The sequence below is a fragment of the Geotrypetes seraphini genome, chromosome 10 (assembly GCF_902459505.1).
Source record: "Geotrypetes seraphini chromosome 10, aGeoSer1.1, whole genome shotgun sequence".
NCBI classification, from domain to species: Eukaryota; Metazoa; Chordata; class Amphibia; order Gymnophiona; family Dermophiidae; genus Geotrypetes; species Geotrypetes seraphini.
This window is the reverse complement of record NC_047093.1, coordinates 133,566,434-133,591,632: the sequence shown is the minus strand read 5'-3', so window position 1 is coordinate 133,591,632 and position 25,199 is coordinate 133,566,434. Positions and strand designations below refer to the sequence as shown.

At 40.6% G+C, this 25,199-nt stretch overlaps 1 protein-coding gene across 1 annotated transcript in view; it reads right to left on the bottom strand.

Annotated features, from left to right (window-relative positions):
- Window positions 1-25,199, bottom strand: part of LOC117368584 — a 144,180-nt gene that overhangs the window by 43,716 nt on the left and 75,265 nt on the right. Inside the window, 3 exon segments of the mRNA XM_033962314.1 lie at window positions 10,545-10,658; window positions 10,763-10,876; window positions 11,785-11,911. Coding sequence (XP_033818205.1) covers window positions 10,545-10,658; window positions 10,763-10,876; window positions 11,785-11,911 — 355 coding nt within the window.

The following is a 25,199-nucleotide window of genomic DNA, read 5'->3' as shown; positions in this document are numbered from 1 at the left end:
ATACGTTTATTTATTTATCAAGTTTCAAGTTTATTTTAATTTGATGAGTCACTTAATTTAATTTTTAATAAGCGAGTTACAACATTGAAAAAAAAAACCAAAACCATTTATTTTAACATAACATTTAAAAATTTTAAAACAATAGGGATTTATTAACCACCTTTATGAAGAGATTCACCCAAGGTGGTGTACAGCAGTTATAATTCAACACAAACTTATAATTTTATTAACAGCATAACAGTAGTAAAAAGAACAAATATAAACATAAATACAATGAATGAGGTAAACTCAAAATCAGCAAAATTAAACTTAATAATTCGACTACCATGAAATTTCAAACATATACTTATTGACAGCATTGAAATTAAAATAAGAGAAAGAGAAGCAGATTCCTGAAGGCATAAAATATCTGAGAGCAGAGGCTCAGCTGTACTGTTTCCAGTTTGTATATTCTGACTTTAGCTCTCTGGCTCTTCTCTCTTTTTTTATTTTTTATTTAGAAGATTTAAAATTTCACTGGTTTTTCTAAGTGCCGTTCTTACCATGAGGCACTTAGGACAGACTCCTACCCTACATCAGGGGAGCCATGGGAGTGTAAGATAAGTTTGTTTTTTCTTTGGTATATGGACTTTGTTTGTAACATAGGGAAACGAAAGGGTAAGGTAAAGATGTTTACACCTGTAGCTTCTGGACCAATGGACAGACATTTAGTTTCTAATGATCCCATGAAACCTTCACTTGACAGAGCTGAATCGATATCGGGAGCCTCTCTTGATTGCACCCCTCCTGTTACTTCTGAGGGATTAGGATCGGAAGGCGTTTCTAAAATTGCTTCGTTGGAAGCTCCCGATTCTCAGTTAACTGAGGGAGTTACAGATTTTAAACTTCCTCAAATGCTTCCTGGTATAGAGCTAACTGAGTTTTTGGAAGAAACACTTCAGGAAGTTACTTTAAAAGATATTTGGAAATTGAATTCCAGGATGGAGAATATATTAAAGTCAGTAACCAATCAAGTTTAGACCTTTTCTAAGGAAGTGGTTGAAAAGTTGAGGAATGTGGATTCTAACATACAAAAATTAGATAAGCAAATGTTACTTGCTGAAAAACAGGTTTCTAATCTCCAATTTATTCTCTGCGTCATCAACAAAAGACTCTTTGAATATTCATCTTAAACGTGAAATGATGGAGAATACTGCAAGGATTAAGAACCTGCGTTTAATTAATTTAACACATACACACCTGATCTCTCCAGAAATCCTCTTTCGGAGGTTTCTCAAGGAGATTTTAGGTTAACTGCGGACACAATGCAGTTTTGTAATTACTGTATTATTATTTGTCTCAAAAAAAGAAAATTGTTGGTGAACAGGTTTAAGACCAGCTTGTCTCAACTGAATTTAATCTTACTGAATTTTTAGAAGATTCACTTGATACAATCTAGGTCCATCTTACTTGTTTCATGTGTAAACGAATCAGACACTATTTTTATCTTATTGGAAGTTAACTCTGATCTCAGCAATTTGGCTTCTAGTATAGATTGCTGTATTTCTAAACTCCAAATGTGGGCATTGTCCATCCAAATGAAATTGAACGCTGCTAAAACCAAAATTGCTTTGGGTTGGACCAAGATTAGAAAAACTTCCTACTTCTGTTATACTGAATACACATAGATTTTTCCTCTAGAGTATTGGGCATTATCCTTGATTCATCACAAACAGTTAAATTCTTTGACAAAAAAGTGTTTTTTTAGTCTATGTATGTTGAGGAAAGTTAGATTATTGTTCCATCAAGAACATTTTTCAGTATTGGTACAATCTATAGTGCTTGCCCAGCTAGACTATTGTAATTCAGTCTATCTAGGCATTAAGCAGGGCAGTCTAAACCGACTTCAGCTGATACAAAATATGGCAGCTAAGCTTATGGTTGAGAAAGCTTCACTGGCTTCCAGTCCGATTCAGGATTCAATTTAAATGTGCATGTATTATCTTTAAGCTTTTCTATGGAATATTTGATCCTTTAGTTCCCTTATATTGGAACCCCTTCAGATCTTGCCATTTAATAATAATAATAATTTTATTCTTATATACCGCCAAAGCCATAGTAGTTCGAGGCGGTTTACAATGAAGAAGAGCTGGACAATTAGCGAATGTAGGTACAATGTAAAGTCATCCAAATACAGGTAAGCAGGATACAGAGGTGAGGCATAGGAGATCTTGGGAAACAATTCGGTTAGAGTTGAAGAGATGAGGCTTAAGAGGTCTTGGGATACAAATCGGTTAAACAAGTTTGTTTTTACTAATTTTCTGACACTTAGGTAGGATGAGTAGTGTGTGATAATATTGCCCAGCCATTCGTTCAGTTGACGTGCTTGGAAAGCAAGTGTTCTGTTCAGGTATCTTTTGTAACAGCAGGGCTTTAGTGTTGGATGGTTAAACAGATGTACTCTGCGTGTTGGAAGAGCAATCTAAGTTGAAATGGGGAACCAAGTACATGGGGGCCGAAGCAAGAATGGATTTGAAACAGAGACAGGCAAATTTGAAAAGCACTTTTGCTTCAAGGGGCAGCCAGTGGAGTTTTTGGTAATAGGGTGTATGTGTTCCCATTTTTTAAACCCGAAAATCAATCAGGTTGCCAAATTTTGGATGATTCGGAGTCTTTGAAGGGTTTTTTTGAAAGACCCCAAATAAATGATGTTACAGTAGTCGAGAATGGAGGATTGTACCAGTAAGCGGAATGAGATTGCATCGAAGTACTTTCTGATGGTTCTTAGTTTCCATAATATTGAGAAGCCTTTTCTGACCAGTGAGTCAGTGTGTGCTTCAAGGGTAAGGTAGCGGTCCAGAGTCACTCCCAGAATTTTTATGGAATTTGTAATAGGAAAGACTTGACCATTCAAAGAAATTGATGAATCTTTGATTTTGTCGTTCGGAATAGCCAGGAAGAATTTGGTTTTTTCTGAATTGAGTTTCAATTTGAATTTGGCCATCCATAGTTCAATTGGCTTTAAGATAGATGCCAGGTGATCCTTCGTCTTGGAAGTTAGATTTGTTAGGGAAAAGACTATAGTGAGGTCATCAGCATAGATGTAAAATTTGATTTTTAAACTGCAATAGATTGCCCAGTATGGCCATGTAGATGTTGAAGAGTGTGGGGGATGGGGGGAGCCCTGCGGGACTCCACACGAGTTTACCCAGCTGAAGGAATGAGTATTGTCACTGTAAACTTGGTATGATCATTTACTCAAAAAACACTGGAACCATTTTAACATATTACCAGAGAGACCAATTGACTCCAAACAGTCCAAAAGAATAGCATGATCAAGTCAAAGGCATTACTTAAATCAAATTGCAGGACTAGTGCACTTGAGCCCTGGCTAAATAAGCTGTGGAGGGAATCTAGCAAAGAGGCAATAATAGTTTCAGTGCTATGCCCGGGGCGAAAGCCTGACTGGCTGTCATTTAGTATGCTGAATTTATCCAGATAGGTTACTAAATCCTGGTTGACCAGAACTTCCATCAGCTTAACAAAGAAGGGAATGCTCGTGATGGATCTGTAATTTGATGTCAGCTTGACAGATTCTTTGGGATTTTTTATAATCGGTGTGATCAGGATCTGGCCTAGAACTTCAGGAAATGTACCCGACAGAAGTAGGGAAGAGAGCCAAGTGTGTAACTTGGCTTTGAAGGAGACCGGGGCAACTTTCATAACATTTGGTGGGCAACAGTCTAATTTGCAGTAGGAATCAGCGTATTTTGAGTAAAACTTGCAGAATTGTTGCCAGGTGGGGGTGGTAAAATTGTTCCAAATCATATCTGCCCTGGGTTCGTCTTTGAGTTGAGGAACTGGGTAGCTCAAATGATTGGTTGTGACGACCGATAGGGTGGATCTCAGGTTGGAGATTTTGTTGTTGAAGAACTCAGCCAGTTTTTTTATACTCTTTTAATTTTGTTCTCCAATTCACTCTCTCTTTACTATCTCCAGATTTCAGCCATTGTCTTTCAAGTTTTCTTAACTCCCATTTCACCGTTCCTAGTTGAGTGTCAAATCAGCCATCCAAATTTTTGTTTCTCATTTTCCTTGATTTTATGGGGGCCATTTTTGTTTAGGCTCTGCGTGCTCGTGTTGGTCCAGGAGTCTACTGTAAATGAGTCGGGGTCAGGGTTGGAAGAGATATCATAGTGTGACCAGAATTCCACGGGATTTACCAAGCCTCTAGAGGATATCACTTTCTTTTTCCTTTTTGCCACCTTGGGATTGGATGGGGGATGTCTTGTTTGCCAGCTAAGTTGGAAATTACATAGTCGGTAGTCTGACTATAAGGAATCAGTCCAAGTGGCTTGATCCCAGAGAATCTTGGGATAGACTAGTTCTTTGGAGAAGGTTACTAGGTCTAGTTGATGACCTTTTTGATGGGTCATTTCTGGGTTCGGCACAAAGAAGTCTAGAGAAGTGATGAAGGATAGTAAATCTTTAGAGTCACTCTGTTGTACCTGTTCTAGGTGAATGTTCAGATCGCCGGTCAATAGGTTGTAGGGACCTGTAATTGAGTTTGTGAGAAGGAATTCAGAGAAGATGTCTTTAGCGGTGGTCCATTTCTTAGGAGGGATGTAAACTAGCGTGATAATTAAGCCATCTTCTAACTGGTCTGACTGGAGTTTGCAGGAAAAAATTTTGAGATCCGTTGAGGATTTTGAGGTTAAGATGATGGACTCGAATGAATCTCTTGCTATGATGGCTAGTCCTCCCTCTCATCCCCTAGTTCTGGGTTGAGATATAATTTTAAACCCAGGTGGAAGACACTCACAAATTATGATGTCATTATCGGAGATCAACCATGTTTCAGTTAACAGAACAAAGTCAGGGTTGGTCTCCTCTAGCCAATCTCTAACCAGCTGAGATTTGTTCCTGATAGATCGGATGTTTAAGTAGAAACCTTGAACCTTTTGGTGGAAGGGGACATCAGCAGGTACTGAGTAGGAAACTTTCCTCAACAATCGGTGTTTTAAAGAATACACAGAGATATAAACTATCATTCCCTTCTTTTAAGGGTAGTAAATCTATAGGAAAGCTTAGTCAATCTTTTGCCTTCAATCTGGTAGAGATGTGGAATGGACTTCCTGACGCCATTAGACTGATAGGCCAGCTACAACAATTTCATAAAGTCCTGAAAACTCTGCTGTTTACACAAAACTTAAATGGTTTAACTAAAGTATCAAAGAACTGACAATAATCCAGCTTTTTTTTTCTATATACTCTTTGTAGGAGTATACTGTATATTCTTTGCAAGCTTATGAATGCTCAAAAACTGTTGCACTGAAAGAAATCACAAAATCCTTTTTTTCTCTTTGTTATCTGTACCTATGAGCTCAGTGTTACAACTGCTTGTGCTGGCTTTGGAATTTCCTTCCCCCCTCCCTGCTTGCCTGTAAGATGACACCATATATAAGAAATGAAACTTCGTTTTCCTCAGAAACGAAACTTAGCTTTCTTCAGAAAGGACACCCATAACTAGCTTGTAAATGTGCATGCACAAAGGGGGGGGGGGACTATAAATATGTGCTTGTCTACTGAATAAACGGGACATCTCTTTGGATATGCAAACAGTCTGCATGTGTGTTTATTCTATCTAAGGAGACTGTCCCCAGATGCATCTGACTTACAGACGGCGGAGAATGTGAGGCAGCATTGGGACCTGACCCTTTTCACTCTCTTTCTTATGTACTCTGGTCTTAATTACATGTGAATCGAGTCGAGCTCCATTGGGAGATGACCCTGTATATAAATTGAAGACTAGATTAGATTAGATAAATTTTGGTTATGAAAATGTGTTTCAGAAATAAAGAGGCTAAGTTTTGTGGAGAAATTAGGTTCTTACCTGCTAATTTTCTTTCAGTTAGCTTGTAGACTGGTATAGATAGTCCTTATGAATGGGTTATATGCCTCACTGCTACCAGCAGGTGGAAACTGAACACAAAGTTTTATATCAGGCTAGAATCTGCCTAGCAACTCAGTCTGCCGAATAGACAAGCAGAACCTAGGAAAGACTTCAACTGAAAACAGTACAACACACTCCGAACAGGAGTGAAATAAACAACAAATACTTATAAACTACTGTTGGAAATGTGTAGAACTTAATCCTGGTATAGAAAACATCCCCACAGCTCACCAGCTAAGTCATAGCCACTGTTCTTACTTCTCCTCGGGTCTAGAAAAATTCTAGAACCCACAGAAAAAACAAAATCTGCACGCGAGCAAAACAAAAACCCAGGCAGGGTGGGGGACTATACAGGTAAGAACCACTGCCGATGAGACTCCCCCACCGCTCCGACCTGCACAACGCTTGCACAGGCCGGCTGCGAGTACCTTGCGTCTGGAGCACAATGAGCATTTTTTAAATTTTTCCCTTAAAAGTGCTCATTGTGCTGAAAAACGCCTTAGCTGTAATAAAAGTGCCAGTTAGATGAGAAAAACCAATCCAAATGGCAGTTTTAAAGGGAATTGAGCCCTTTAGACCGGCACACCTCAGGATTTTTTTTTTCCACTTACTCAGAGACTGAGGAAGACTGAGTTGCTGGGCAGATTCTAGCCTGATATACAAGTTTATGCTCAGTCTCCACCTCCTGGTAGCAGTGAGGCATATAACCTATTCGTAAGGACTATACCAGTCTACCAAACGATACAGAAAGAGAGATTGTTCACCCTCTCCGAGGTGGAGAGAATGAGAGGGCACTCTCTAAAATTAAAAGGGGATAGATTCCGTACAAACGAAAGGAAGTTCTTCTTCACCAAGAGAGTGGTAGAAATCTGGAACACTCTTCCAGAAGCTGTTATAGGCGAAAGCACCCTCCAGGGATTCAAGAAAAGGTTAGATAAGTTCCTGCTGAACCAGAACGTACGCAGGTAAGGCTAGACTCAAATAAGGCACTGGTCTTTGACCTAAGGGCCACCACGTGAGCGGACTGCTGGGCTCGAAGGACCACTGGTCTGACTCAGCAGCAGCAATTCTTATGTTCTTATGGTATTTTGATCTTTTCATATTCTTTGGTTCATAATAAAAGTTTGTCTCAGTTCTCATTAACTTTAATGCAGACTTACAGTAAATTAACTAAAAAGTTAATAAACTGCATTGCATGCAAACCTGTTCAAATCAATCCATTAATATTAAAATGCATTAGTGTAAACTGCATTATGTACTGTGATTTACACTAATCCACCACCAATACAAAAACTCCTTCAACATGCATCCTGTTCCCTCCATAACAGAGCAGTCTCCTCATCACCACCATTTCTTTTAACAATACAGATTTCTCAGCCCCATGACATTAAGATGAAGGATTTTGCCTGTCAGTTGCCTCCTCCATCTCCAGGGCAGCCTACACCATTGAAAGTAGGGAAAAAACATAGAGTTTTATGGACCCCTACGAGATTACAAAAATTAGATAGTAGTAGATCTAATAGATGCTGGCATTGTAGGATAGAAGTGGGGACATTGGACCATTTACTATTCTTTTGTCCCTGCATTAATTCCTTTTGGAAATTAATTTGGCTCCAAATTAATAATTTATTAGAAAATCATGTTGGACTATCATATGATACAATATTATTTGGAACAGCAATGAGAACACAAAGTCCGATTTCAGCTAACAATAATAAACTTTTATTAATTTTAACAGGGGTCGCTATAAAGCAAATTACTCAGAACTGGAAGGATTACACTAAATTGAATTCCACTTTTTGGTGGAATTCAATTTGTCATATATATAAAATGGAAAAAGTATTGGCATTACAACAAGGTTATATTAAAAAATTTAATAAAATATGGGGACCATTGACAAATTATTCTATTGATCAGATATAATAACACATGTATAGAACATATAGAAGGGGTAGGGAGGGAAAACTATTGTAATATTAATATGATATAAAATTCTGATAAAGGGTTTATTTAATTCACATTGTAAGAACATTTAATAATAATTTCAAGTGTTTTTTCATAATTGAATGTATTACATGTATTTCACTTGATGTAAGAATTTAAAAAAAGAATAAAAAATATTTAAAAAAAAAAAAAGAAAGTAGGGAAAAAACCAATGAGAAGAAGAGAGGATAATGACCTTTTATCCCTCTAGCAGAATGTAGATGCTAAATTAATTGCTAAAGTGCTAGCTATAAGATTAGCAAAAGCTCTTCCTTTTATTATTGATATACACCAAACAGGATTTGTTGCTAAAAGACACTCTTCACATAACACTAGATTAGCATTTCATTCTCTAAATTTAGCAAAAAATTTGAATGATCCAGCTTTTCTAATATCATTAGATGCAGAAAAAGCATTTGATAGAGTAGAATGGAAGTTTATGTATCAAGCTCTAGAATGGTTTGGTATAGGACCTGGTTTTATTAAAATGATTCAAACATTATATAGCTCCCCTGGAGCAAGATTAAATATAAACAATAACTTATCTGATAAATTTAACTTGCTAAGGGGAGTTAGACAAGGTTGTCCTTTATCTCCCTTACTTTTTGATATCGTTCTAGAACCCTTATTAATTGCAATAAATCAAACTAAGGGAATAAAGGGAATCACATTTTCTAATTGGGAATTTAAATTATCTGCATATGCAGATGATATATTATTATATTTAAGAGAACCAGAAGACACCATTCCACATCTACTTAATTTAATAGAAAAGTTTGGAAAGTTTTCTGGATATAAAATCAATTGGGAAAAATCTGAAGTTCTTCCAATTAATATCCATTGCACCAAAGGATTATTTGATTCATATTCATTTAAATGGAAAGAGGAAGGACTAAAATATTTAGGTATTCTTATAAAAAATATAATTGATGACACAGTTAAAGAGAATGAAAAACATTAAAGAAAATAACAGAAATGTGCGAGCAATGGAATCCTTTACATCTTTCTTGGTGGGGAAGAATCCAAACAATTAAAATGATGATTTTACCTGTGGTTTGTTATCAAATGAGTATGATTCCAATATTTTTTCAGGGGTCATTTTATAAAAAATTAAACAGTATACTAACAAAATTTGTTTGGTTTGGGAAAAGACCAAGAATCGCTTTAGCATCATTACAAAAAACAATTAAGGAAGGAGTGGTAAATTTTCCAAATTTCTATAGGTACCATCAAGCCTATATTTTAAGACAGGGAATGTATTGGATCCTCCCAGATCTCATGGAAAATGTACCCGACTGGTTATATTTAGAATGGCGCCTCATGTTCCCTTTACATCCAGAACATTTCATTAGTATAACAATACCTAGGAGATATAAAGATCATAGAATTCTAATAGATACATGGAAAACATTAAGATTTATAAGCAATTTATCAACAGATCCATTGGCTAAATCTTTAAATCAATCTATTTGGGTAAACTCCAGGATCAAAATTGGTGGATTTAAAATAGTATGGAAACAATGGATAAAAGCAGGTATACGTACTTTAAAAGATGTAATAGTAAATGGATCACTGCTTAGTTTTTCACAATTGCAACAAAAATTTGGATTAGAAAAAACACAATATTTTAAATGGATGCAATTGAAGCAGGCCATTCAGGAAGGGTTCCTTGAATGGAAGAATCTTAACACTCAATATAGTTTACCAATCCTTTGTTTTCAAGCGGATTTTCTAGGACACCAAGCCGCAAAATGGTATAAGAAAATAAACGAATTTTTAAACAAAAAAAAGAGATCAGGACTTAGGGATATTTGGAGTATTGAGATAGGACAGATAATTTTTCCATCTCAATGGCAAAAATTTTGGTCCTGGAGAATACATACTACAAGATCAGCATCTATGAGTCAAACATGGTTGTTTTTATTACATAGAGTTTTATGGACCCCTACGAGATTACAAAAATTAGATAGTAATAGATCTAATAGATGCTGGCATTGTAGGATAGAAGTGGGGACATTGGACCATTTACTATTCTTTTGTCCCTGCATTAATTCCTTTTGGAAATTAATTTGGCCCCAAATTAATAATTTATTAGAAAATCATGTTGGACTATCATATGATACAATATTATTTTGAACAGCAATGAGAACACAAAGTCCGATTTCAGCTAATAATAATAAACTTTTATTAATTTTAACAGGGGTCGCCATACAGCAAATTACTCAGAACTGGAAGGATTACACTAAATTGAATTACACTTTTTGGTGGAATTCAATTTGTCATATATATAAAATGGAAAAAGTATTGGCATTACAACAAGGTTATATTAAAAAATTTAATAAAATATGGGGACCATTGACAAATTATTCTACTGATCAGATATAATAACACATGTATAGAACATATAGAAGGGGTAGGGAGGGAAAACTATTGTAATATTAATATGATATAAAATTCTGATAAAGGGTTTATTTAATTCACATTGTAAGAACATTTAATAATAATTTCAAGTGTTTTTTCATAATTGAATGTATTACATGTATTTCACTTGATGTAAGAATTTAAAAAAAGAATAAAAAATATTTATTAAATTACTGAATGGTCCAGGCTGGAGGAATTTTATACTTACTTGTTACAGGAAGGTGAATTTGTTCAGATGTTTCCGATTCAGGAGGATCCATGAAGGGGAGATCTTCCTCTTGCTTAACACTCAGTGAGAACACAGACGTTACAACAGGAAGGCCTGTGATGAGGAAACACATTTACAAGGATTCACCAAGCATATACATTTAAGTCTCCAAATGATATGGAAATACAGAGCCCTTTAAATCCTAAACATTTACTTACCCTTCATGGAGTCATGTGGGTTTTCTTTTCCTTCCCACTTAAAGTCTTGAGTGAAATGTTTCTCATCTTCCTTTTTAATCTTAAATATAACATCAGGATTAACAATTGAGTAACCTGTTAATAAGGAGGAGGAAAATGACATTTAATTGTATATAGAAATCCTATGGAAGTACCATCTGTTTCCTGTTCTGAAGAAGTACTGCATGAAAGTGTGCACGGAGGAGTGTGTGGGTGGAGGAAGATCTGAGTATTTGTCTGATAAAACTTTGAGAGTTGAGGCAGCTACAACCCGCCACTTGATTATGCATAAACCTTGGAGATGTGATGCAGACATTTCTCTTCATAGTCCTCCTAGATGGAGGCATTGCAGATGTCAGTCTTCTCGTTGATATCTACTGCCTTTCAAAAAGGGTTACACATTGGACAGTACGGTTGACTAGAGTGCAGTTGACATGTGATGTCCTCATACAGAATTTGAGTTCCCAGGAAGAACTCTGAATGGTAAATCCTCCTCCTGGTCTTCTGTACTAAACTTTTGTTCTATAGCAAGGGTTCTCATTCCAGTCATGGGGACACACCAACCACTCTGGTTTTTCCAAAGTATCCACAATGGATATGTATAAGATAGATGTAGGCAGAGCATGCACATTTATCTCATATATATTTATTGTGGGTATCCTGAAAACCTGACTGGCTTGGGGTGTCCCGAGCTGGTCATGGATGAAGCCTCTATTTTAAGGTCTTTCATTGGCTCCTGTTAAACATAGAAACATAGAAGATGACGGCAGATAAGGGACATAGCCCATCAGGTCTGCCCACTCTACTGACCCATCGCCAAGTCTACTATCCTAGGGATCCCACTCCTGGTGAGAGGTTCCCTTGGCTTAACCCTCTAAGGGATCCCACTGGGCATCCCATTTGCTCTAAATGTCAAGATGCCCATGGGACTCAGTATCTGTGATTTTTATCCCATCAATTTCCTAATGAGGCTGTGAAGTAGATGATACAGAAGAGATATTTACCTCGTGACAAGAGGATCCCATGAACCTCCTTGATGACTTTCTTGTAAAGCTCCTTCTGCCATTCTCCCAGAATGTTCCACTCCACTTCCCAGAAATAAGCAGCGACATCTTTAAATGTGACCAACGCCTGGAAAAGGAAATAGGACACCCTCAGCCACAGTTTCACTGGGTTTATTAGACTGTTATAGAAGTTCTGTCAGTGAGATCAGATCGCACTGAACAGCGGGATTGATGGGTAAACACTGCCTTTTCTAATTTATACCCAAATGTGTGAAATTCTTCTCTTTTGCTCCGCTTTCACCCAGAGGTCTGTATTCATATAAAACTATTGTCAGGGAAACTAGTCCCAATACCCAAGAAATTTCCCTTATCAAGCAAAATGTACCCAAATACTTAAATAATCTTAAAAAAAATACTTAAATGTACTTAAATAATCAAATTAGTTTATTGAAATAATTTTTTTAATATAACTCTGAAAAAGCATTTGATAGGGTAGAATGGAATTTTATGTATCAGGCTTTAGAATGGTTTGGTATAGGTTCTGGATTTATACAAATGGTAAAAACATTGTATAGCTTCCCGATTGCAAGATTAAATATTAATAATAAGATATCTGATGGTTTTCAATTGCAGAGGGGAGTTAGACAAGGTTGTCCTTTATCTCCTTTGTTATTTGATGTTGTATTAGAACCCTTATTGTTAGCAATACAGCAAACGAGGGAGATACAAGGAATTCCATATTCAGATATGGAATATAAAATTTCGGCTTATGCTGATGATATTTTGCTTTATTTGAGAAATCCAGAGTCTACCTTATCTTCTTTATTGGAATTAATTGATAAATTTGGCAAATTTTCAGGTTATAAAATTAATTGGAATAAATCTGAAATTATACCCTTGAATGTTTACTGTGTAAAAGGATTATTTGATATTTTTCCATTCATATGGAAAGAAGAAGGATTTAAATATCTAGGCATTCAAGTTAAAAAAACAATTGAAGATACTGTAAAAGAAAATGAAAAATATGTATTAAAAAAAGTAACGGAGTTATGTGAGCAATGGAACCCATTACATATATCTTGGTGGGGCAGAGTTCAAACTATTAAAATGATGATGTTGCCTGTGGTTTGCTACCAAATGAGTATGATACCTATTTATTTTCAGGGGTCCTTTTATAAGAAGCTTAATAGAATTTTAACAAAATTTCTTTGGCTTGGTAAAACACCTAGAATAGCTTTAGTAACCTTACAAAAATCAATTAAGGAGGGAGGGGTAAATTTCCAAATTTCTATAGGTACCATCAAGCCTATATTCTACATCAGGGTATGTATTGGATCCTCCCAGAACTTATAGATAATGCACCAGATTGGTTATATTTGGAATGGCGCCTTATGTTTCCCCTAAATTTAGTTCATTTACCAAGTATTAATATACCTAAAAGATACAGAGAAAATAAAATAATAATGGATACTTGGAAAACATTGAGATTTATTGATAAATTAACACCCATCCCAATATATAAATCAACTAATCAATCCATATGGATAAACTCCAAGATCAAAATTGGCGGAGCTCAAATCCTTTGGAAGAACTGGATTATTGCAGGAATTAGATCTCTAGATGATATTATTTCAGAAGGTAAACTGCTGGATTTTTCACAATTGCAACATAGATTTGGTCTTAATAAAACACAAAGTTTTAAATGGTTGCAATTGAAGCAGGCCATTCAGGTTGGGTTCCCTGAATGGAAATCATTAAACAATCAATATAGTTTAAAGTTCTTATGCTTTAAAGCAGACTTCCTAGGACATCAAGCCGCATTGTGGTATAAATTAATATCTGGATATTTGAATAAAAAACCAAAAAATGGTCTAAGAGACATTTGGAGCATTGAGATTGGACATCAAATTAATGCATCTCAATGGCCACTAATTTGGTCTTGGAGAATGGGATGTACAGTGTCAGCGTCTATGAGACAAACATGGTTCTTTTTATTACATAGAGCTTTTTGGACCCCTACTCGTTTACAAAAACTAGACAGTTCTAAGTCTAATAGATGCTGGCACTGTAATCTAGAACCAGGGACATTAGATCATTTATTATATCATTGTCCTTATATTAAAATTTTTTGGAATTCAATTTGGCCACAAATTAATAAATTAATGGAAAATCATATTGCAATATCATATGATACAATTTTATTTGGAACAATGATGAGAAAAAAAAGTCAAATTTCACCAGAAAATAATAAGCTTTTATTAATTATGACAGGGGTTGCCATTCAACATATAACTAACAATTGGAAAAATTACAACAACCTAAATTACACATTTTGGTGGAATACAATATGCCATATTTTTAAAATGGAAAGAACAATAGCAATACAAAAGGGGACATATAATAAATTTATAAAAATATGGGGGCCATTGACAAAATACTGTAATGATTAAATAATAGAATACTTTTTCTTCTTTTCTTCTTTTAGAGATTTTTTTTTTTTTTTTTTATGACACACATATAGGGGGGGTAAGGAAAACAATTTATATATAATATATTATAATATATGATACAAAATGTAACATATGATTAAAAAATAATAGAAGGGTGGGGGGAGGGAAAATGAACAAAATTTATCCAGAATATATTGTATTAGATATAAATATGTTATTGAATAATTATCAATTATATTCTAATATGTTGTATACTTTTATAAAATTTGAAAATTAAAAATATTATATTAAAGCAATAAAAGGGTGGGGGGAGGGTGAAGGGGAAAATCAAATTCAGACATACATTGTGTTAGATATAAAAGTGATACCATGCATTTATCAACTGTATTTTATTATTATGTACACTTTTTGTAAAATTTGAAAATAAAAATATAATGAAAAAAAAAAATATAACTCTATTTATATCAATCGCAATTACAAACCCAGAAAGTAGAGTCAAGAGAGTACAATAAGACCAGAAGTCCACATAACATAGATCAAAATACTCTATGCAGTAAAATGCCCACCACCTTCCCAGGTTGCTATCAAAATATCCCACAACACAAACATCCCCTAGGTCCCACCGTACCCTTCCCCCTCCTCCCTTCCCCCACATCCAACTCCCACCCTCCCAAAGCAAAACAAGTGTCAACACTAGTCAATTCCTGTCCCCCACAACAAAAGAGGCTATTTATTTATTTATTTGGATTTTTATCCCATCCTCCCAGTAGCTCAGAACGGTCTACAAGTAAACATTTACAATGGAGAGTAATTGGACATACAAGAGTATACAGTAGATTTAAATGTTTGGACATACACAACTGTGCAGCAGTTTAAATACAGGGACTATACAGCAAATTAAGAGCAGTAGTTTAAATATAAGAAGTTTAGTTTAAATACAAGTTATCTGAGTACAGGCTGAGAGAGGACTATATAGAAATTAGGGGGAAGATTAGAAAGGAGAAGGAAGAGTAGAGGTGGGGCTTAAGGGGAGGGGTGTAGACTGAGGGTGACCTTTAGTTGAAGAGGAGGGTCTTTACCATTTTTTGGAATGTCATTAAAGAGTTCTGTAGTCTGAGTTGAGGGGGGAGTTGGTTCCAGAGATGGGGAATGAAGTGGCTGTAGGAGCGTTTGCGGGCAGTTTATGAGAGGAGGGACCTTCCGGGAGGAATGCATAGGCATGTCTCTGATTCTGAGCGGAGGGTGCGGGTGGGGATGTAGATGAGTAGCTTGGATTTTATGTAGGAAGGGGTGGTGGCATAAATTATTTTATGCGCTATTGCCAGGGCCTTGAATGCACAGCGCTGGCTAATTGGGAGCCAGTGTTCAGCGCGGAGTGCTGGGGAGATGGGATCATGGTAGTTGAGGCTGTGTAGGAGGTGGATAGCTGCATTTTGGACCCGTTGGAGACGCTTGAAATTTTTTTTGGTTAGTCCATTAAATAGGGAGTTGCAGTAATCCATTCTGGAGAGGACATATGCGTAGAACAGTTGGGCCAGGTCAGGCTAGGCCAACATCATATCCATACAAACACTGCCTTAACCTACCCTAACAGTACCCTCCTCATTCCTATTATCTACCTCCCCCCACCTCTAAATACCTACCCCAAATATCTAGAAATTGTTGCCATCTGCACGTCAACAAAGCAGATAGTCTATATCGCTCATCCCCCCCCACACACACATTTTTCATTTATAAGTATTGAGGTTTGTACAACAGGGCTTTTCCAATGATATGCCAATATTAACTGGGCTGCCGTGAAAGCCAGCCAAGCCAGTTTGTCCTGAGTATCCTCCACACCTCCTGGTATTACCCCCAATAATGCAGTTTCTGCCCTCACTGCCACCGGAATCTGGAGAAGCTAACTCACATATCCAAAGACCTATTCCCAATATCTCTTGATCCTTAAGCATCCCCACCATATATGGTAAAATGTACCCTGCTGTCCACAGCCTCTCCAGCATTTATCCAAACAACTTGTATACATTTTGCTAAGAAGGGCTGGTGTTATGTTCCATCGCACCAACATCTTGAGCCCATTCTCCACCAATAGTGGGGCCACCGCTACATGGTGAATTCATCATAAAATACTTTCCCATTCCTCCATCGTATAAGTCAGCCCGAGATCTCCCTCCCAAGCCTTCATATAAGATGTCTTCTGGTCTTTATCTGAATGTAATAATTTATACAAATAGGAAATACATCCTCTGCGCACCAGGAACCTTAAAATTAGTTCATCAAATGGTGAACATTGGAATACTCAAGGTTCCACGGCCCTCATAAGATAATTTTTTATCTGCAGGTAAGGAACTGAGCCTGAACCTCAGGAATAGCTTTAATAGTGTCCCCATCCAGGAGCTGCCAAAAACAAAATCATTGTGGAGAAGATGTCCAAGATGCAGGCTTTATTGAATATACAGTCATAAAATCCACATAATAAAATCTCCAGGACCCATAAGATGGGAACTGTGGACCCAACACAGTCCGTGTTTCGTGGGAGCCAGTAAGGAAGCCGGCTCAGTGCTGAGAAGCAGCACCAAATCGTGCTGTTGCTTGTGCAGCTCATATGAAGGAATTGGATTGCGCAGCCGGTTAGCAGTGGGGCAGAAGTTTGGAAAGCTTGCTCCTGCCCGCTGCATCTCCACCAGATCGGCAGAGGTATGAAGATAGGGCAGGGAGGTGGGGACAGAGGGCAGAGCCTGGGAGGGAGAGTGCAGAGTCTGACAGGGGAAGGAAGGAAGGGTGCAGAGCCTGACAGGGGAGGGGAGGATGGAAGGGTGCTGAGTACAGAGCCTGACAGGGGAGGGGAGAATGGAGAGAGTACTGGGTGCAGTGCCTAACAGGGAAGGGATGGAGGGAAGGGGGCTGAGTGCAGAATCTGACAGGGCAGGACATTTGAATATTAAGTCACCCGTTCGAGTCAACCATTTTTCCTCCCGGGGGGGGGGGGTGTCTCAACTTATATTCGGATCGACTTATATTCGAGTATAGCGTGAGTGTCATGGTGAAAGAACGGATCAAGAAAAAGATGGGCAAAGTCAAAACGGTAGAACAGGCATGGTCCCTTCTGAAAAATACTATCATGGAAGCACAAAGCCTCTACATTCCGCGGTTGTCCAAAACAAAGAAAACCAAAGGCAAAAGAGAGCCAGCGTGGCTTACTAAAGAGGTGAAGGAAGCCATAAAAGAAAAGAAGGACTCCTTTAAAACATGGAAATGCACGAAAACATCCAAAACTTGGAACAAACACAAAGATGATCAGAAGAAATGTCACAGGGCGGTGAGGGATGCCAAAAAGGACTATGAGGAGAAAATAGCGCAGGAGGCCAAAAACTTCAAGCCCTTCTTTAGGTACGTGAAAGGGAGAAAACCCGCAAAAGAGGCGGTGGGACCGCTGGACGACCAGGGAAGGAAAGGGTAAATCGAGAAAGACAAACAAATTACAGACAGACTAAATTCCTTCTTTGCGTCTGTCTTTATGAAGGAGGACACTGCAGCAATTCCAGAAGCAGTGAAAGTGTTCAAAGGAGTAACAGAAGACAGCCTCACCACAGTAGAAGTGGACTTGGACCAGATTTACCGCCAGATTGACAAACTCAAAAGTGACAAATCTCCTGGACCAGACGGAATTCATCCGAGAGTCTTGAAAGGTGTAAAAGTGGAAATCGGAGAACTATTGCAAAAACTTGCCAACCTGTCAATCAAAACAGGACAGATACCGGACGACTGGAAGATAGTGAACGTCATGCCGATATTTAAAAAAGGATTGAGGGGAGCGTGGCCATGCTGTGAGCAGGGAAGCTGTGTTTTTCCTGAGCTCTGTAGCTCTCCCTTCCCTCTGCTTATTTTGAACTATTTCCAGCTTTGATTTGCGACCCGATTTGGAGCGAGTGACCTTGCTTCACTTTATGGACAAGTTTGTCTGAAAAAACAGAGCCGTTATGTCTTCCAAAAGTGCTAAGAAGGACGGGACACATGGGAAGGCCCAGGCATCAGCAGAGGAAAAAATGGCAGGCGGGGCCGAGGACTCAGACCCTGTTACTGAACCGCTGGTGTCCAAAATCACAGCGGCAGTGGTCTCAGCATTGGGCACGAGATTGGACACGGTTACAGAGACTTTAGCGACTTTGTCCACGGCAGTGCATGCGTTTAACAGCAGAGTGACGGAGGTGGAACAGCGGGTGAGCTCAGCGGAGGACTCTCTGAACGCAGTGCAATGTGAGCTAGCTACACTGCGCACCCAGGTGTCCGCTTGCATGGACAAGATTGATGATCTGGAGAACCGTTCACGTCGAAACAACTTGCGCCTCGTGGGCATACCTGAAGTGGTGCCTGATGCTACTCTGGCTACTGTCCTGGAGAAGTGGCTCTCGTCTGAGCTCTTGGATACAGCTGCTTAGGGCCCTGAGCGGATTGAGCGGGCCCACCGGCTGGGTAGGAAGGTAGATGGTGCTGCCAGACCGCGCATTGTCATCCTGCGCCTGCTTAACTTTGCCATCAAAGACCAGATTATGAAATCCTACCGCAAGAAGAAAGATCTTACGTTCCAGAATCAGAGGATCCTTGTTTTCCAAGATTACTCCGTCAAGGTGGTGTCCCTCAGGAGAGGGTTCTCTCCTGTTTGCAAGAAGCTGATGGACAGGGATGTTCGTTTTACTCTACAGTTCCCGGCCAGGCTTCGTGTGCTTTACCAGGGACAGCCGCATGTGTTCGACACGTGTGAAGCGGCTCAGGCACAATTGCTGCAGTGGTTCCTGTCCCCGGATGGCGTGGCCTGAATTGCCCGGTGGACTGTGCCTGTGTGTTCTTCATTTTCCCGGATCTTGCCCTCCTACTACCTGGGAGTTTCTGTTCCACGGGTGGCATAGGGGGGACTGGAGACTTGTAGGGGACACGAGGCTGGCACCTTCCTAGCCTGGGCATTCCTGGACATGGAACATAGGTCTGCCCACTGTTACCCTGTACATTTGCTGTTCTGTTTCTGGTTTTTTCACTGTTCTGTTTTATTTGGTTCCTGGTATGCCGGGTTTGCATATGTGGGGGGGAGGGGGTGCTATTGGCATGGGGGCACCCTCGATCTGTTTGGTATAGTGGATGGTGATTTGACTCAGGGGGGGTGATGGGTGGGGAGAGGTTGGGGTCTGTGGGGGGGGGATGTAGATGTGTTTGATTCTTGGGTGAGTGAGTGTTTGTGGTGTGTCTGCTGGGGTGAGAGCTGGGCGCCCTGGCAGCAGTTTTTGTTTATTCTGCTTGCTAATCCTTTCTGTAGGGGCCCGTGAGAGCTAAGAGGGGACTTCGCTGTGTCTTATGGAATGTTTCCGGGATAAATTCCCCGGTTAAACGAGCACAGATCCTTCAGTGTCTAGCCCGTCATCACGCAGACATTGCTGGTTTACAGGAGACGAAACTCTCTGCGCTTGAGCATGCTAAACTGAAGCATTCATGGGTTGGTCAGTGTTATCATGCCTCCTCATCCAAAGCTAAGGCAGGGGTGGCTCTTCTTATTCATAAGTCTGTACCTTTTACTATGACTAAGGTCATTTCTGACCCAGAGGGACGTTATGTGCTAGTTCAGGGTATGCTCCATCAACAGCGGGTACTCCTAGCTTTTGTCTATGCTCCTAATGTGGCACAGCGTTCCTATTTCAAAAGGCTTTTGGGTACTCTTCTCCCTTTACAATCTCAGTTCTCTGCTCCCCTGGTTCTTTTGGGGGACTTTAACTCTGTACTTGACTCCAGTCTGGATTGTTCTGGGGGATCTACACGCACTTCCCCTAGATCTGATAATGGACTGCAGTCTTTTATACAAACCCTGGATCTGGTGGATGTGTGGCGTACTCTGCATCCTGGGGACCATGATTACACTCATATTTCTAAGGTACATCACACATCTGCTAGGATTGACTATACTCTCCTTTCCCGTTCTTCTTTTCACTGTGTCTCTGGGGCGTCTATTGGGGCCTTGGCTATTTCGGACCATGCTCCGATATGGCTTGACCTGCTGCTGGGTGGGGGGGGGGAATCGGGGTGGTGGATATGGAGATTTCCTGCAGCTCTTTATCATGACCCCGATTTTTCCTCCTTTCTGATCAAGTCCTGGAGAGATTTTGTTTCATTCAATGGGGAGCATGTGGAGGATGGGGACCTTTTTTGGAGTACAGCTAAGGCGGTGTTGCGGGGGGCCATTATAGAATATAGCTCCCGTAAGCGTAAGATTTTAGCTTCTAAGATTTTGGATTTGGAAAAGAGGGTTAAACTCAGCCATCAGTTGTTTATTCGTTCTCCCACCACACAACATTGGCATGACTTCTATACTGCCCAGACAGCTTTAATACCTTATTGCATGAGCGGGCGCGTAATTCTTTATTTTATTCCAAATATAAATTTCATAGGTTTGGTAATAGGCCTGGTCGAATGCTTGCCAATTTGACTAAGGGGTAGAAAGGTCCTACTTTGATCTCTTCACTGCGCTCTGCTCCGGGACAGCTTGTGACTCAGCAATCGCAGCTGGAGGCCCTTTTTGTTCAATATTACCAAACACTTTACACGGCAGAGGTCGTGGATAAGGCTCAGTTGATTGAGGACTTCCTTGACTCTCTGGCATTACCCATCTTTCCGGATGCCGCTAGTGAGGTTTTGAACCTCCCTATTTCTCGGGAAGAGGTTCTAGGTGTTGTGAAGAGGCTTCCCCTGGGTAACTCTCCGGGACCTGATGGGTTCAGTGGTGAATTTTTCAGGCTTCTTAGTGGCTACATTGCGGACCCGCTTTGTCGCTATTTTAATCAGGCCATTGAACATGGCTCCTTTCCCGAGCTGGCAAATCAGGCTCTTATTACAGTTCTGCCTAAGCCGGGAAAGGACCATAGCCTGGTCGAATCCTACCGCCCTATTTCCCTTATTAATGTGGACTTAAAAATATTGGCCAAATTGTTAGCGGACCGCCTGGCTCCTTATTTGCCCACCTTGATACAGGAGGATCAGGTCGGTTTTGTGCCAGGCAAGCAGGCGGGTCATAATGTACGCAAACTTTTGTTGGCTATGGCACATTGTGACTACCATCGAATTCCTTCTCTGGCCATTAGTTTTGATTCGGAGAAGGCATTTGATCGGGTCGAATGGGCCTTTCTTTTTCCGTTATTGGCTAGATATGGGATTTCGGGGTTCTTCCTGCAGGCCTTACGAACCTTGTATTCCAACCCGGTGGCAGCGGTGCTAGTTAATGGCTGTCCCTCCTCAGTATTTCGACTGGAGAGGGGGAATAGGCAGGGTTGCCCGTTGTCCCCACTTTTATACATCTTGTTTTTGGAGCCTTTATTGATCCGGCTTCGGCATCATCCGGATCTCTCAGGGGTGGAGGTGGGCGGCTCGTCGATCCGCTGCATGGCTTTTGCTGACGACATTATGGTTATTCTTACAGACCTGAAGAAGGCTCTAGGTCCTTTATTGGATCTCTTTCATAGTTTTGGGGAGCTCTCTGGATTGAAGCTTAATGTCTCTAAATAGGAGGCTATGGCTTTACATCTTGATATTGATGTGGTGTGGCCTCTTTTCCCACTGAGAGCGACACCTCTCCAGGTTAAATATTTAGGGGTCTATGTACCTTCCGCTCTGAATCAGTTGTATGAGGCTAATGTGGGGCCCTTAATTAAAAAAACGGTATCTGGGGTGCACTCCCTCTCTCTTTGTCTGGGCGTATCTATTTGTATAATATGATGCTGGTGCCTCGATGGTTGTATCTTCTGCAGACCTTACCCTTATGGCTGAAACGTAGGGATTTTGATGTTTTATATAAAGCGTTGCGGACCTTTCTGTGGGGTGGCAGAAGGCCTCGCCTACCACTTCATGTGTTAATGTTACCGCTCTCTATGGGTGGATTTGGTCTGCTTGACCTTCAGCTCTATAATTTGGCCTGTGGGCTGAGGGTTCTCCGTGATTGGTGTCTTGAAAGTTTGGTTGCCCTAAATTATCCACTAGAAAAGGATTTGTTGGGACCGGTGGCGCGGTTGTATGTTCTTCATGCTCCTTCTATCCGCTTGCCCCTGCCTATACGGACTCATGTTGTCTGGGCCTATATGCGCTGGGGCTGGAAACTCTTGTGTAGGAAGTTTTCTTTGAACTTTAGTGAGACACCGTTTCTTCCCTTGGTAGGAAATCTGGACTTTACTCCGGGTTCAGAGACTCGCACTTTTAGTATTTGGCATTCCCGGGGCATTAAAAGAGTGGGGGACCTTCTACATGAGCGGGGGCGCCTGCTTACCCCCTCGGAACTTCAGTCCTTATACGACCTCGACATTGTTGATATGTTCGGGTATTTTCAGGTGCGTCATTATATCTCTGGCCTAGACGCATTGGGGGTGTCAGCTCACAGTGCTGATCGCTTGGGTAGGTGTCTGGCTTTATGGGAACCGGTGGCCCCTAAGCTGAGCTATTATATCTCGACCTTACTGACCTTGTGTCCTGATACTCAGACTGGTCACTTGGCACGCGCCTGGAGCCAGGACTTGCAGAGTGCCATCTCACCGGATGTGCTTTCCCATGGTTTTGGCAGCATTGCGGCTGTTTCTTGGAGTATGATTCATCGGGAGCAGGAATATAAGTTCTTGCATAGAGCTTTCATTTCCCCAGTCCGAGCCTTTCGAGCAGGTTTCGCTGACAGGGATACTTGCCCTAAATGTGCCTCTCCTGGAGTCACGTTGGGGCATATGTTTTGGACCTGCTCCCGTATACAGCGGTTCTGGTCTCGGGTTTGGTCTTATCTTTGCTCTTTCGTGCCGAATTTGCCAGCTTGTTCTCCTTTGATTGTTCTTTTTTATGTTCTGGATGGGATGGGTTCTATGTCCGGAGGGCACCGTTTGTTTGTGCAGAAAGCCTTCTTACTGGCCAAATGGGCGATTTTGGTGTGCTGGCGGGAGCAGGCTATCCCAACGGTGGTACAATAGCAACGTTCACTCTTTGAATTGGCCTTGCTGGAGCGCCGGGCTGTGTCCGGTAGGGTTCCACGTAGTTGGGATCATTTTCAGGAGATTTGGGAGGCTTATTAGACGGCTTTACTGCATCGTTCTAGGAGTTTACCGCTTAACTCATAGGATATGGGGAACTGCACCTCTTTCTTTTCTGCTCTCTGGAGCTTGTTGCTTGTTTCCTCACTCACTCATACATATACATACCTGTGTTTCTCTGACATCTTTCTTCTTGTTGTGCCATCCACGTGGGAGGGGGGGGGCTGGGTGGGGAGGTTGGGTATCTTTGGGGTGATATTTGTAAAATCATTTCTGAGCACTTGATTCTTTATGGCACTGTGTGACTGTTGTATTCTTTGTTGATGCCTTGTACTTAGGGTTTGCCGTGGTATATTATTGCTCTTTTGGCACGACTCTCTTTTGTTGTGTTCTGTGTTTTTTCTTGATTTGCTCAATAAAATATATTAAAAAAAAAAAAAAGGATTGAGAGGAGTGCCAGGCAACTATGGACCTGTGAGTCTCACGTCTGTCCCTGGGAAGATGGTTGAGGCGCTGATTAAGGATAGCATAATCCAGAACTTAGAAGCACACGACCTGATGAGAGCCAGACAACATGGATTCAGGAAAAGGAAGTCATGTTTGACGAACCTACTTCAATTTTTTGAGACAGTGAACAGACAAATTGATAATGGAGAACCAGTGGATGTTATATACTTGGATTTTCAGAAAGCGTTCGACAAGGTTCCACATGTAAGACTTCTCAGGAAACTGAAAGGCCATGGAATAGAAGGAGATATACTAAGATGGATAGGCAAATGACTGGAGAACAGAAGGCAGAAAGTGGGCATAAATGGGAAGTTCTCAGACTGGGAGAATGTGACTAGCGGTGTGCCCCAGAAAGCACGCTCCTACCGGCCCATACACCATTGGACCACCAGGTTTAAGGGGTGTTTAAAAAGGTACTGCGGGGAAGATTGCATGCAATCGCTGCTGCCAGAGTAGTAAGGCGGACCATGGGGATTGGGAAGAGCAGGTGGAGAGGAAAGAAAGGGGCTGCATTGGAGGAGGGAAAGAGGGGAAAATATGCCAGCATCGGGGGGCGGGCAGGGCAGGCCAGGAAGATATTTGGCCTTGAAGTGAGGTGAAATGGGGTGGAGGAGGGGATCTTTAGAAGAAGGGAAGAGACAGGGGAGAAGCTGAACATGGGGAGAGATAAGAACATAGAAGAGAGATGCTGGGCGAGGAAAGATCACAGGGTCAGGAATGTAGACTATCAGTGGTAGACAGGGAGAGGGTAGGAACAGTGGAACATAGAGGCAATGTTAGAAAATGGAGGAGATTAGGACACCGAGGGACAATGCTGGAAAAGGGGCAGATGGAGACATGGAGGTAGGATAGGGACAGGGACAGAGACAGAGAAGGAAGATGCTGGGTAGAGCAAATAGGGGTGCAGAAGGAACAAGGATGATGGACCTTGGAATAGAAGAAATGTCAGAGGGACAGGAGACCCTGCACAAACAGAAGAAGCAGATAAAAACAGAAGAGAGACACATGGAGAAAGTAAATTACAAAAAAAAAAGTTCAAACAACAAAGGTAGAAAAAAAGTGTTTTATTTTGCATTTATTAATTTAAATGTTAGCTTTTGGAAACAAACATCTCTGCTATCTTGCTTTTTTTTTTTTTTAAAAAAAAGAAGGTACTGTGGGGCAGGGGTTTTTAAAAGGAAGGGCGGGCGGGTGCGGTGTATGTATGTGTTGTAAAAGAAAGGACAGGGTGTTTTAAAACAGTACCGGGGGGAGGAGGAAATAATTGTTAGTCGGCTGGGACAGATCCCTCCTGTCCTAGCCTACCACTAGACCACCAGAGGTGAGGGGGGGCAGGTTACATTTCAGGCAGCAGGACGGGGTACAGAGCCTGGCAGGGAGGAGAGCCTGGCAGGGAGAGGGGACAGGGTACAGAGCCTGG